Source organism: Eptesicus fuscus, chromosome 4, assembly GCF_027574615.1.
Source record: "Eptesicus fuscus isolate TK198812 chromosome 4, DD_ASM_mEF_20220401, whole genome shotgun sequence".
NCBI classification, from domain to species: Eukaryota; Metazoa; Chordata; class Mammalia; order Chiroptera; family Vespertilionidae; genus Eptesicus; species Eptesicus fuscus.
This window is the reverse complement of record NC_072476.1, coordinates 36,088,437-36,102,772: the sequence shown is the minus strand read 5'-3', so window position 1 is coordinate 36,102,772 and position 14,336 is coordinate 36,088,437. Positions and strand designations below refer to the sequence as shown.

The following is a 14,336-nucleotide window of genomic DNA, read 5'->3' as shown; positions in this document are numbered from 1 at the left end:
CAGTCATTCCACTGGTTGTTCCACTGTTCGGTTGATTTGCATATTAGGCTTTTATAATACTAGAGGCCCGGTGCATGAAAATTCATGCACTGGAGGGGTGGGGTCCCTCAGCCTGACCTGCCCCCTCTCACAGTCCGGGAGCCCTCAGGGGCAGGAGGCGACCCAGTAATCAGGGGAAGGCGACGCCCCCATCACACCTCTGCTGCTGCCACTGCCGGCAGCACAAGCCTCAGCCGGCCCTGGATACCTGAGCCTCAGGCGGCCCTGAGCGGCTGGGCAGCCACCATTTGAGGCTTGCCTGCACCTTGGGTGTTGGCTGGGCAGCTGACATCCAAGGCTTGCCTGCGCCTTGGGTCAGCCCTAGGCGGCTGGCAGCCAACATCTGAGGCTTGCCTGCACCTCAGGCGTCAGCTGGGCAGCTGCCATCTGATGCTTGCCTATGCCTCAGGCCGGCCCTGGAGGGCTGGGGAGCTTAGGGTGGGTCTGGCCACACCATGTGCCTGCCGTCCCCCCCCCCCACCCCCCCTCCGGCTGGACTGAAAGGACTAGGGGACTCTGGTAGGGTTGAGTGGACTGGGTGCTGCCATCTTGTGGCTATGGGCACTGCCATCTTTCTGACGGCGTGATAGTCAATTTGCATATTCCCTCTTTATTAGATAGGATAGGATAATTTTACATAGTATGACGAACTCTTCCTTCTTACTAAATGCTAAGTCCCTGGAGGTGAAGAGATGGGTATGATGTCCATGCACATATGATTACAGTGTTACACCCTGGAGCTGACCTCACACAGTAGGCATTTATTAAATGCCTGTGGGTGACTTCATTTGAATATCTCATAGGAACTTCAAACGACATATTTAAAACTGAACAAAGCTGCATCCTCCAGAGAAGGAGGGCTTCTGTGCTTCCCATCTCAGTGAGGGCCCCCCTCCAGCCAAGGGGCGACACCAGAAGTCCCTTCTCTCTCTCTTACTCTCACGTTCAGTCACCAAGTCCTGTGGGGTCTACTTCCTAAAAATGTCCCAGTTCCCTGCAACTCCAATGTTGCTCCCTTCGTTCACCCCAAGTCGTGTCTTACCTGGTCTCCCTCTAAGAGTCTCCTCCTTCAGGTCACTCTCCCCTGCAGCCAGAATGATCTATCTGGTGTCACTGCACCCTTTCCGAGGTCTCCCTTATCCTCGGATGAAGTTCACAAACTTTGCAATGGCCTATATAACTCATGATATGCCCTCTGTCTCTTTCTCACACTGAATTAAGTTGAGCCTCCTAAGTGCCTGGTCCTCCCTCACCTTCAGTTTCCTCTGCTTGGAATGTTCTCCTCCCTCTCCTATCCCTTTTGCTGCCCTGTTTTACAAAAACACCATGTTGTTATTTGTTTTTCTATTATGGTCTATTCCTCTCAGTAATACCAGGTTCATTTTCTCTAACACTGACCTCCAAATAGTTTTATGCTTTTTTCTGCACACCTATGTAGAAATAGCTGGTTTATAGAAATAGCTGTAAAATAACTGGTTTTGTTTCTATGCAGCAGGTAGGGAAACTGAAGCACTAAATATAAGAAATATATGTCATAATTATTAAAATATGAATTTCTTAAAGGGCAGGGACAGGCACTAGATCTGTGCTTTATGTCCAGTTTTGCACAGTGCCTAGGATAGAGTATTCAGTGCACATTGAATAATCTCAGTTTGAGCCTAAGGTGCTTCTCTCTTGAATCAATGAGGCTTCTGTTTCATCATGTATGCTTTGGGACAAATGAGGCCCAATTCCGCTGTGAGCCTTCTTCTTCCAGAAGGGAAATATGCCTGATGAGAGAATCTGGAAGCCCGTGTTGCTTTGAGTTGTTCGGGTAGATTCCTTTAATGTTAGCTGGCATGGATGAGAAGGGCTTTTGTTGTGGTGGCAATTAATGATGATTTGCACATTGTAGTAATTTATGAAACAGTGGCCACCCTGCACCACATAAGAAACACCTCTCTCTCCTGGACCATGAAATCTGGTGGCCCGTCTATTTGAATACATGGCTGTTATGCAGGCTTCAGCCCTGGTGACAACTGGTCCCAAGTGGCTGCTGTTCTGAAAGGAATTCTGTTTGGGTCGTTTTAATGCATTTCTAATTTGGATTTTTTTTTCCTTGTAGGGTGTTCGTCAGAAAAAATGGTTATTTCTTTGAACACATACCTGGGATTTCTCTGTTTATTATTATGCCACTGGATAAAGACAGCATCACCTCTGAATCTTGAAGACCCTAATGTGTGTAGCCACTGGGAAAGGTAATAGTTCTGAAAGTAATCTTAGAAATAATTTCTGATACATTTCTTTATATACTGTCATCCTCAGTCAGATATATAAAGTTAGAATTTGACAAGAGATTATAAAGTTACTTTTATGTAAAAATCATTAGTTATAGCTAATAAATCAGACAGTATTATTCATCTTGGTCTTATAGAATATATATTATGTGAAAAAAAAACCTTGATATATTGATTCTTAAACAGGTGTGATTATAAGGTTGTAAGAGTCAGGGAAAACATTACATTAATCGTTCAATTAAAATTAATTCCCTAAGGTCCTGTGCCTGCTCTGACTTTATTTACAATAAGTTGGGGGAGTTGGACTTCTGTATGGGAACCAATGAGTGAGCAGTGGAAGACAGTGTATAACAATGTACTTGAAATGTATGACCAAAAAAAAATTGTGCTGTCGGTGGCCTAAAAGGGAGACATGATTTCTGGGGACACTGGTAAAGCTACCTGGAGGTGGTGTCACCTAAGATGTTTCTGAAGAGCTGACATGAGCGGGTGGCAGTGATCGGGCGGGGTTCTAGGAATGGAAGGTGGCCTGACGCCAGTGCCATGCAGATCTCTAGGGGCTGTGCCCAGCAAGACTAGAGTCAGTACATCCCTTCTGGTATGGCTCAGTCATTGAGCATTGAGCTATGAACCAGGAGATCACGGTTTGATTCCCAGTCAGGGCACATGCCCGGATTGCAGGCTCGATCCCCAGTGGGGGGTGTGCAGGAGACAGCTGATCAATGATTCTCTCTCATCATTGATGTTTCTATCTCTCTCTCTCCCTTCCTCTTTGAAATAAATAAAAATATATTTAAAAAATAAAAAAATATATTTTTAAAAGGCTTGAGTCATTACAGGACTGGAGGAGGACAAGACTGAATAGATTATATGAGAGCAGATGATGTCATGTCCAGACCTGGGCAATCTGCAGTAGGAAACACAGAGGAAGTACAAAACAATCGGCTGTTCTCGGGGATCTTATGGTCCCTTTTGGAACACAGAATTAGCACAAACCATGTGATAGTGCAGTACAATCATATGCAGTCTACTGAGCTCTGATGTGCTACTTGCATGGCTAAGAAAGTATCTTTATCCAGAAATAACATTGCAAATGCAAGTTTTTCAGACAAATAGGAGGTGCCAAGTACTAGAGAGCAATATGTGTTTTTATTATCTGTAAGTGCATTGACATAAGCTTTTTGGTATCTTTTGCTGTCACCGTCAGCACCGTGATTACTCCCCACAGAGCACACACTCTGATCACCCACTGGTAGGCTGCACAAAGCTCAGAACCTGTCCAGCACAGCAGCTCTGCTTTCCTAGGGCACACTGGCTCCTCCTTCACAGCATTATTTTTCAGTGAGGGCTCGTTCCCATCTCCATGGGCAGTATTGCAATCAGGATAACAAAAATACATTTCCCTGATCTATCAATAGAGCTGCATATGACTATGAAACTTGCATATCACTTTGCATATCACTATGAAACTTGAAGCTGTAGAGGAAATATGTATATGTAATAAAGTTCTTTTGTTTGTGATATTAACTATATCATACAGAATGTAAGAGGAGGAACCTGTGTATTATCTTTATAATCATTACAGCACCGTTCATAAAATATTTCACTAGCAAAGTATATAATATTAACGTAATAAAAATACATCTCAAATTTAAAAAAGGGAGAGTCCGCTTGTGGTTGAACTTCTTGGAGGATAATAGCGTTGAAATGGGAGGAAAAACAAATTTGTAAGATGCCATGAAATAAAAATCATCAGGTCTTGGTAAAACATTGACGATAGGATGTGAAGGAAGCAGAAAAGGCTGAGATTTAGAACCTGCTGTGTAAGAGTGGCGGTGTCATTGCACACGTGGAAAGATAAAAAGGAAGAGAGCCGATTTGAGAGGGAAGGGACTCATGTGGTTTGCTCTGTTGTGCTCATAAGATCAATTTGAAATATGGGCCTGGAAGTGTGTGGGAATGTGGATGTGGGAGCATGATGAAATGTGAACCGACGAGTGCTCCAAGGGAAAGGCTATGAAGAGAAAAGAATCCAAGACTTCAAATAGCCCAGCACCCACTCACATGTACACATTTTGTCCTGATTCCTTGCTCAGTATCTGACCAAATTTGCCAACACTTACTTGCATTGTTTTATTCACCACTGATGATCCCAAGTGTCTAAAACACTGCCTTCAATTAATAATTGTCGAAGGAGCTTTCACCTTCTGATAGGAGATGACTAATAATGGACATCAATTGGGAGGGGGGAGAAAGAGAGGCAGAAAGACAAGGGGCACATTCATTTTTAAATGTAATGTAATCCCACTGTTGCACAAGTAATTAGGATAACCTCTAACATAGTCACTAATGGATCGGGAGGTTGAGCATGAAAAAATAGGGAAATGATGGCGATTTTTTCCTGACTCTATTTTTTTCTATATTAAATGAACTGCTAGAAATGAAAGAAGGATTGACAGCTACAATCTTCTTATGGATAGATTTCCTGTTACAAAGCTAGTAATGATTCTTTGAAGAAAGGAAAAGGAAAGTGGAATTATTTTGAGAAGCATGGAGAATGGAGGATGAATTAAAATGATCAAATAAAGGTGCAGGTGACAGGTTCTTGTATATTTTCAAAAACTAAAATGGGCTTAAATGGAAAAGGGGAGAGGATGATTAGCTTAGGGACAAAAGTCTTACTGGTAGGGCTGAAGAGGGCTCATTGCAGGCTTTCCTATACTAACACCCACCTGTACCCGATGGTTGGGAGCCGTGGAGTCACCTGGAGGCTTGCTTCTCCGAGTGTGGTCTGCGGAGTTGCAGCATGAGCATCACCTTGGAGCTTGTGGGAAATGTGGGGTCTCTAGCCCCACCGCAGACCTAGAAATGATTTATTTTCAAATAAAAGTATGCCTCATTTTAATGCAGCAATGCTGATTCTCAGAAGTTGTACTTAAAATGAAATTAAGAAAAATTAAATAATTTAAAATACACAAGGGATATATGTTATCCAAGGAATTCTGCACAGCATCCTTTTGGAACGTAATTCCATGAATCACCCATTTCTTCTCCCCATCCTCTCTGTTCTGTGAGTCTAAGTTCTTCCCTCTATTGGGGTTGCTTCTAAGGAAGGCACAAATGAAGAGAAGCTGTTCTTTGCCCAACCAACTTGTTGGGGGTGGAACACAGAACTGGTAGTAATTGAAGCAGCAATCCAAAGCAAGCAGAGATAAGAAATGATGATTATTATCATATCTGATTTCAGTAACAAGATAATTTAAGCAGATAAAATGTAATTAACCACTTTGGAATGTGTCCAAGTGGTGATGGCTTATTTCCCCCGAGTTCTTTGACCTTAAACTAAATCTTGCTGGGGTTTCTCCCCGGATAATACTTAATAGGTTAAAATCACAGTGATGATATATTTTCAGTGTGTTGAGAATGTTAAACAAACAAGCAGGAGATAAAGGGTTTTGCATCTGGATGCTTAAAATGGTGCAGGATTGAGATCAGATTCCTTTCATACCACAATTTGCCCCTCACTCTCTGCTTTAGAAGCTTTAGATGTCCTAGTGACATTTGAAAGGAGACAGAGGAGCAGGGAGTGTCTGGGGGTCGTGATGTTAGTGGTGAGTCTAGACTACCCAATAGCACTGGGCGCTCAGTGTTGCTCATTTGTGATGAAAACGAGATTAGACTAGATCAACAATCTTCAACCTTTTTCATCTCATGGCACATAAACTAATTACTAAAATTATGCAGCCACCAAAAGATATATCTTATGCTGATACAAAAAAAAAAAGTATAATTTTGATTCATTCACACCAGATGGCTATTGTTGTACTGGCTGTTGTCATTTTTTTTACTTGACAGTCTAAGGGAAAAGAGATCAGTGCCCCTGACTAAGTAGTCAGGTATTGCATGTTTTAAACATTCTTGCAGCACACCGCTTGAAAATAGCTGGGCTAGACCATCCTACTCTGCGACTTTTGGAGCAGCTGCTCATGAATGTGAAAGTGTGGACTGTTAGCAGAGGTGCTGTTTAAGTTCCAACAGTAGCCTAGGCATTGGCCAGAGAAGCAGTGATAAAGACTGGAGGAGGCGGGCCAATGATCAGGGACATTTCCCTTCACGGTACCAGCACACAGCTTCCAGAAAGTGGCCCCTGGAAAAGTGACAGCTTAGTTGAATACCAGTAGGAGGTATTGAGTACATTAGGTGTAGGCACTTAGGGAGTATTTGGGAATCAGAATTTGAAGACTATTTACTGACATGGAAAATTCTTATGACATATATATATATATACACTCTTAAGTTTAAAAAATAGGCTTCAAACTCAGGTGCATAGCATGACTATAAGAATATAAAAAGAAAATACACTAAACTAAAACTAAAAACCCCTAGAGACGAAAGAAGTACAGTAAAATGCTATTGATGGTGATGGAAGAGTTATGGAATTCTCTCATCTCTCTCTCTTTCTTAAAATTTATTTTCCAAACTTGGTTGTGTGACTATAATACTATTAAAAAAGAAAAAAAGAAAGATTGTGTAGAAAAGAAAAAATGTATATAAGAAACAACAACAAAAGGGACAATAAATTTGGGTCGACAAAGTTTAAAATCCTTCTATAAACTTAAGTGGGAGCCTCAGCTTCTGGCCAAATTGTAATTCACATTCAGTCAGTTATGAATTGAGTGTAAGCCTCTGAATAACTTTAACGCAAAGAATCAGATCGGAGGGAAATGCTCAAGTGAATTTTATAGTCCTATTTCCCCCAAACTGCCTACATGTCTCCATTAGAGCTGTATCCCATTATTTTTAGTATTTACAGGCTGGACTTTCCTGAGAACTCTTTGAGACCAGGAATTTCATAGAATTGGTTCAATAAGTGTTTATTGAATTGGAATCCTAAATGGCTTGATTCCCCTTTTATAGAGAAGAGCTTTTTTATATCCTCAAACCAGAGAAGCATCCTGCAGATGTATACTATTGGAGAGCAGCAAGTGGCAAGAAGAGGAAATTCCTGTACTTGCACATTTCCTCTTGTGTAAGCACCCTTCTAGGCCACTAGAAATTAGTAGAAATATTTTTCCTGTTTGCTTGTGGCATCAGTTCTCCAAGCCACATCAAATGGGATGTATTTGGCCAGGATTGTTTGTTGGTGATCACGTTTGCTCGAAGGCATTCAGACCTTAACAACATAACATGCCCTTGGACAATTTAGGAAAATTCCAGCAAACTAATTTAGTTAAGCTAAATAGCTAAATTAATACGGTAGAGCCCCATAGAATGATTCCTGCCCCCCTCCAACTGGCATTAATTTAGAGTGGTTTCTTTTTTATTCCTGCAGCACCCGTGGAAAGCTGCTCTGTTTTTCCCACGGGCAATGTAGCACTGCACCCGTACAACAGCCCATACAGGGGGCGTTCACTCGCTTTGCTCTTCACTCACAATGGAATGGAGAAACGATGTGCAGGCCTCAAAATTTAGCTATTTACAAGCAGCTGGGTAGGAAGGAAAAAAAGTTGGCAAGGAAGTCTCAGAGTCTGCATCCATCTGAACCTCAGGACACTGCTAGGGGTCTGAAGAAAATATTAATAGCTTAATGTGAAATTTAATTCTAAGAACATTTATATTTTAATGGAGGTCTCTTGCTTTACCCAAAAGGAGTTATATTGCAGATGTAGGTAATTGCACACTCTAATATCCTCTGAACCTGTTCTTGCAGGTAACAGCGGGTGTCATCGACTAGAGTAAAAGGAAATAGTCATCTAAAATGGGTTAGAAGTTCAGAATGCCATGTGGGAAGAGATCTTCAGACCATGCCTGACCACGTGGTTTTTAAGAGGTGACCATCAAAACCCAGGGAAGTGGGGTTATCTGCTGAAGGCCATCCAGTTTCCCAGTGTCAGATTAGAACTATAATACTGGCTTCTCATCCAATGAGCTTTTCATAGACCTATGGCAGCTGCCAAAGATTTGCGGAGGAACCCTAAATTTGCCTAGAAACCAAGTTGCAGTGTCCCAAAGAATGAACACCAAAGTGTGAATAGTATGATTATTTCATGGGTGTCCAATGGAAGTCAAATACATAGTGACTGACAGACCAGCTTGGGAAAGAAAGGCCACTGTTGGTGGGGCCTGCACCACACAGCTTTTCAAATTAGGAGGTTCTGCTCTATATCTAATCTGAATTTTTCGTGCTGAAATTTTGACCTCTTTTTTTCTGTACCTTCTCTAGTTGATAGCTTCTTTCAGTGAACTTGGGCGATTGAGTTCGTGATTTCAGCTCATTTTGTTTGTAAGTGTGAACTAAAGATTGTAGTGGAAATCTTTAAGAGAATGTTAAAGAAAAGAAAATAAACTGTATGGAAAGGAGGATTCTTTAGATTTTCCTGCAGGCAGGAACTCAAAGCTCCTTTAAAATGAAGCATGGGATTGAACACTGGAAGTCCTTTATACTAGTATTTCATGGATGTTTTCTATCCACATTCTTAGGCCCATAGGAGTTTATGCTTTTCCTTTAATCGGAAGTTGTTAGTGAAAATGTATTGGAAAACAGGCTGCCTAAATAGCAACAGGTCTGGTATGATTATTTTAGACTAATTGTTTAAACCAGCCATACGTTTACTGGTTTTAGAGACTTCTTTAGTAGTTTTTATTTAGGGGCTGTACACATTCTTCCACTGTCTGAGAAGTGGGGCAGGCACATAGAAGCAAATTATTCCAAGTTTCAACCCAGGAAATATGCTCTTCCTGATATTCCAGAATCAGTAGCAAAATGTACTGTTATGAATACCCAAACTGTCTCTTTGCTGATTACTCTTATTATCTGCACGCAGACTTAGATGGAAAACTTTTATTGTGAAAGGTTTTGGTTATCCCTGGACCCCTGGGGTGAGGGGATGGAATGAAATACAGGAAAAATATGGTGATATGTTTTTAAATTTAGGAATATCAGAATTTATGGTGCATTCTAAAAGAGAATTTCTTTTGAAATTTATAGCATGAACTCTTATCTTTAAAATATATTTTTAATTTTGGTTCTGGTTCAACTAAAAACCTGTAAAAAACATGGAAAATCTAAGTCAGTATGGAATTGCAAATGGGGCTAATTTAGCCTGTGATTGCGTTGTTTTTGTGGTGTTTTTTTTTTTTTTTACATAGCATATAATTAATGTAAGAAAGAGAAATATTGATTCTTTATCCTTCCTTCCTTTTCAGCTACTCAGTAACTGTGCAAGAGTCATACCCACATCCCTTTGACCAAATTTACTACACCAGCTGCACTGACATTCTGAACTGGTTTAAGTGTACACGGCACAGGTAATGAAAGCCCGGATATATTTGTGAGTTTGGCTAACTGGGAAGGAATTTGATAACAGTCATTAAATACTTGGCTTTTAGTACCTTTATTCTATTTAATAGCTCTGTATTGAAATATACATTATTTATTTCTAATCTAATTGCAGGTCAAAAGAGGTAACTGTGCTTTTTTCCCTCTATATAGAATCAGTTATCGGACAGCCTATCGACATGGGGAGAAGACTATGTATAGGCGCAAATCGCAGTGTTGTCCTGGATTTTATGAAAGCAGGGAAATGTGTGTCCGTAAGTAAGACTTTCATTTCTATGAGGTTCGCTTATTTTCCCAGTGCCGGCTTGCCTCTGTTCATGGCAGCAGAGACGGATGCCTGGGGAGATAGGGCATTGTGGGTCATTCCCTTTCACTTTCAGCTGCTGCTTTCTTGGTCTGTGTAAGGAGGGAAGCATTTACTCTGTCCCTCTGTCCTATCAAAAATCCCCAAATGAATGTCCCTCCAGGAGAAAACAGATGCTATAGATTGATGCTTCAAGGCCAGATATAGTAATGTTAATCACCGTTTTCAGTACATGTCTCTTTGGAAATGGGTCAAGGAGTTATTAGATTTAGGTCACAGAAGAGAACAGAGACAAAACTTTCCCACAGCAGCTGACCAGAGTCCCGAGTCAACTTCTGAGAGGCCAACGTGTTCTTTGCTGGTGAATAGAATGATGAGGCTTATTAAAAGTAGAGGAACTTTTACAATAAGAAGTGACTGTAAGCCTGGGTCACAAAGTAGATCTTTTTTATTGTCATTTTCTCTCTTCTCTCCCCTCCCCATCTCACCAATTCATTCTGAGATGTCTTGAGAGAAGTTTGTTATTTGATGATACACTTTAGAAAATCCTAGACCAGTGATTGGCAACCTTTTGAGCTTAGTGTGTCAAACTTCGCCAAAAAACTGAGCATAACTCAGGTAGTGTGTCACTTTGAGGAAAAAACTAACTCCAAGACTCTAGTTGCAAATGTTTCATCCTCAGGAGCAGCAAATGTTTCATCCTCGGCATGCGGCCGTGTGTCATCAGAAATGGCTACGCGTGTCAGTGCTGACACGCATGTCATAGGTTCGCCATCACTGTCCTAGACTATCACACGACATGCAGTTTGCAACCGAGGTCTCTTACCATTGTGCATAGGACATGTAGAAGAGAGATTTTAAAAATGATTTTATTCAAATATTTTGGCTCAACACACAGCTGGAGGGCACCTTTGCTTTCTGAGCCGAGACACTGGTGTTGAGTAGCAGAGAGAGAGATAAGGTTCTGCTATAATCTGAAGGCACTAGGAATGATCAGACACATCTGGGCTTAAGAATCTGCAGTGCCAGGTGATAGTACCACTCAGCTGGGTGACCTCAGATAAGCTACTAATACCTCTCTGAGGCTCCTTTGAAAGAGAAGGCAGCAGGAAAAAAGGAAAACAAATATGATATGTACTGACTTCATGAAAGATGCCATAAGCATGAATCTACAGGAGCTGAGCAGGGCTGTTCAGAACAGCACATGGACTTCACTCATTCATAGAGTTGTCAGGAGTTGGAGACAACTCAATGGCATGTAACACACACACACACACACACACACACACACACACACACACGGCTTGGATCAGTGTATGTCTTCTCTTCCTTCCAATCCCTGGATTTTATTCAAAGCCAGCACTATATAGGATAATAAATGTTCATTGAAAAAAGTTAGAAAATGTTAACTAAATAAAAAGAAGAAAATAAAAACACATTGTGAATGTCTTTCCTGGTCAATAAATGGACTTGTGTAACGTAATGCAAATGTCAGTGTTATTGCATTGTAAATATTTATTTAACCAATTTCAACTTTTGGATATTTGTGATTTCTAAGTTTTACCTATTATGAACTGACTTGTTCTAGAAGACATTATTGTAGTTAAATCTTTGTTCATATTCTTAATTAATAAGTAAGGATAAATTCTTAGAAGTCAGAGGTATTTGGTATGTTTCCAATTTATACTCCCACCAGCAGTATATGAGAATGCTTTTTTGTTTATACCCTGTGCCATTTTTCTTTTTTGCTAATTTTCTTCTTAATCTGCATGCCTTTGGTTAAAAATGATGCTGAATAATGAAACATCTTAGAGAATAAGCATGAGCTGAGAGCTCTGGTCCAGGCTGACAGGACATTTTCAAAGGACAGCACCGAGTGCACACAGAGTGGATAGTGGGGAGGCCTGGCTGGCCCGGCTGGCCATCCTCAGAGGCGTTGGGGTGACATTATGTTGGTACCAAGACTGATGTCAAGGAGCTTACCACCTGTTTTCCTCTAGAAGACTTATGATTTTGGGTCTTACATTCAGGTTGTTAATCTATTTTGAGTTTATTTTTTTATATGGTGTAAGAAGAGATCAAGTTTTATTCTTTTGAATGTGACTGTCCAGTTTTCCCAACACTGTTTATTGGAGACCATATATGCATGGATTTATTTCTGGGCTCTGTATTCTGTTCCATTGATCTATGTGTCTGCTTTTATGCTAGCATCATTCTGCTTTGATTGCTATAGCTTTGTAATATAGTTTGAAATCAGGAAGTGTGATGCCGTCATCTTTATTCTTTCTCCAGATTGCTTTGGCTATGGGGGTTCAATTTTAGGATTGTGTGTTCTATTTCTGTGAAAAATGCCATTGGAATTTTAATGGATTGCATTGAATCTGAAGATAGCTTTGGGGTAGTATGGATATTTAAACAATATTAGTTCTTTAAATTCAGATCATGGAATATTTTTCCATTTATTTGTGTCTTCTATTTCTTTCATTAGTGTCTTAATAGTTTTAAGGGTACAGATGTTTCACCTCCTTGGTTCATTTATTTTTATGTATTTTATTCTTTTTGATGCAGTTGTAAATTAAATCTTTCTTAATTTCTCTTTCTGTTTATTAGTGTTAATAATTAATTATTGACTTACTGAAGTTATAAATCCAAAACCTCATTGTTTCTTAAGCTAAATTTAGCTTACAGTTGTTTCATTTATTAGTCTAACAAATTCTAAAAACACATTAAGGGGCATTTGACTAATGTTTTACAAGTATAAACACCATCAAGTTTTTAAAATGGAATTTGTATATTTAATAAATTTAATTTTTATTTTAACGAATCCAGCTTTCAGGCTGGCAAATTGTCCTGTAGCTTAAGTACTTTTTGTAAATATAATAAGTTCAACTTATTGATAAGGTGAAATCTTAAGTTCTTTTAAATGTTGTAATATTCTATTTGTAAGATTTCAACTTTAAAATAACATTTCTAATCAATTATTGCATTACACATTGAAAAAGTGAAATTAGAAGACTACCATCTTATTCTAACAGGCCATACTCCTTTAAATATTACAAATATATTTTAAAATCTAAAATTATAAACTATATATTTTGATTCTCTTACACATTTCTATGTTAAAATTAAAATATTCACAAGACTAAAAGTTGATTAACTTCTAAGCCAATAATTTTGGCATCTCATGTTTTTTGGTTTACTTTTTCCCCCTTTCTTATTGAATTTATTGGGTGACACAGGTTAACAAAATTATACAGGTTTCAGGTGCACAATTCCACAGCATATCATCTGTACACTGTACTGTGTGTTCACCACCCCAAGTCAAGTCTCCTTCCATCACCATTTATCACCCCTGTACCCTCCACTACCTCCCTCCACCCGCACCCCTCCTTAGCAATCACCGCACTAAATTTTTGTAGTCTCTTCTGTTTGTGAAGTTATTTATTCTTTTATTTTTAGATTATAGTAAAAAAAAGACATAACATTAAATTTACTATCTTAATCATTAAAACTTTTTAAAATTATTAATTTGAGAGAGAGAGAGAGAGAGAGAGAGAGAGAGAGAGAGAGAGAGAAAGGAAGAGAGAGCAAGAAATATTGATTTGTTGTTCCACTTATTTATGCATTCATTGGCTGCTCCTTGTATGTGCCCTGACTGGGATTAAACCTGCAACCTTAGGGTATTGAAACGATGCTCTAACTGACTGAGCTACCCATCCAGGGCCCATCTTAATCATTTTTAAGTGGTATTAAGTATATTCACATTGTTGTGCAATAAAGCTCTAGAACTTTTTCGTCTTTCAAAACTGAAAGTCCCCCCCTGCCTTCCCTGCAGCCATTTACTTCTACTTTCTGTGTCGAGGATTTGACTACTTTAGCTATTTCATATTGCGATTTTTGACTACTTTAGTAATCATATGGTATTTGTCTTTTAATGACGAACTTAGTATAATATCCTCAACAACCTTATCCATGTTTCAGCATTTTGACAGGATTTCTTTTTTTAGGGCTACATAATATTTCTTTGTGTTTTCTGAAGTTTTTTAAATACCAGAAAACATGGTCCTTGATTACTGCCTCGATGGAACATACTGTGACCGTTGTCTGTTTTAGATGCTGTATCTTGTATCACTGAGATTTAAGACATTATTTCCTAGTGCCATTTGTGTTTTCCTTTCAGTGACAGGAACAGGCTGGGGGATGAAGTGAGACTGATCGGTTTCTCAGAGAGCCACAGAAATGCTGATTAGAAACAACAGGTGGCAGTGGAGAGAGAAACTGGCTGATTTCAGGGCTGGTAAAGGAGACAGTTTGAGACTGGGACTTGAATCACACATGTCAGGGAAAAGTCAGCAGAAGCCCAGGCTCTTTGAAGCCC

General features: G+C 39.7%; 1 protein-coding gene across 1 annotated transcript in view; it reads left to right on the top strand.

Annotated features, from left to right (window-relative positions):
• Positions 1-2,145: 2,145 nt before the first annotated feature.
• The window catches only part of MEGF10 (multiple EGF like domains 10), a 124,436-nt gene continuing 112,245 nt past the window's right edge, over positions 2,146-14,336 (top strand). The window contains exons 1-3 of the mRNA XM_008141362.3: positions 2,146-2,276; positions 9,522-9,623; positions 9,808-9,908. Coding sequence (XP_008139584.2) covers positions 2,161-2,276; positions 9,522-9,623; positions 9,808-9,908 — 319 coding nt within the window. The 5' untranslated portion in view covers positions 2,146-2,160. The remainder of the gene's footprint in view (positions 2,277-9,521; positions 9,624-9,807; positions 9,909-14,336) is intronic.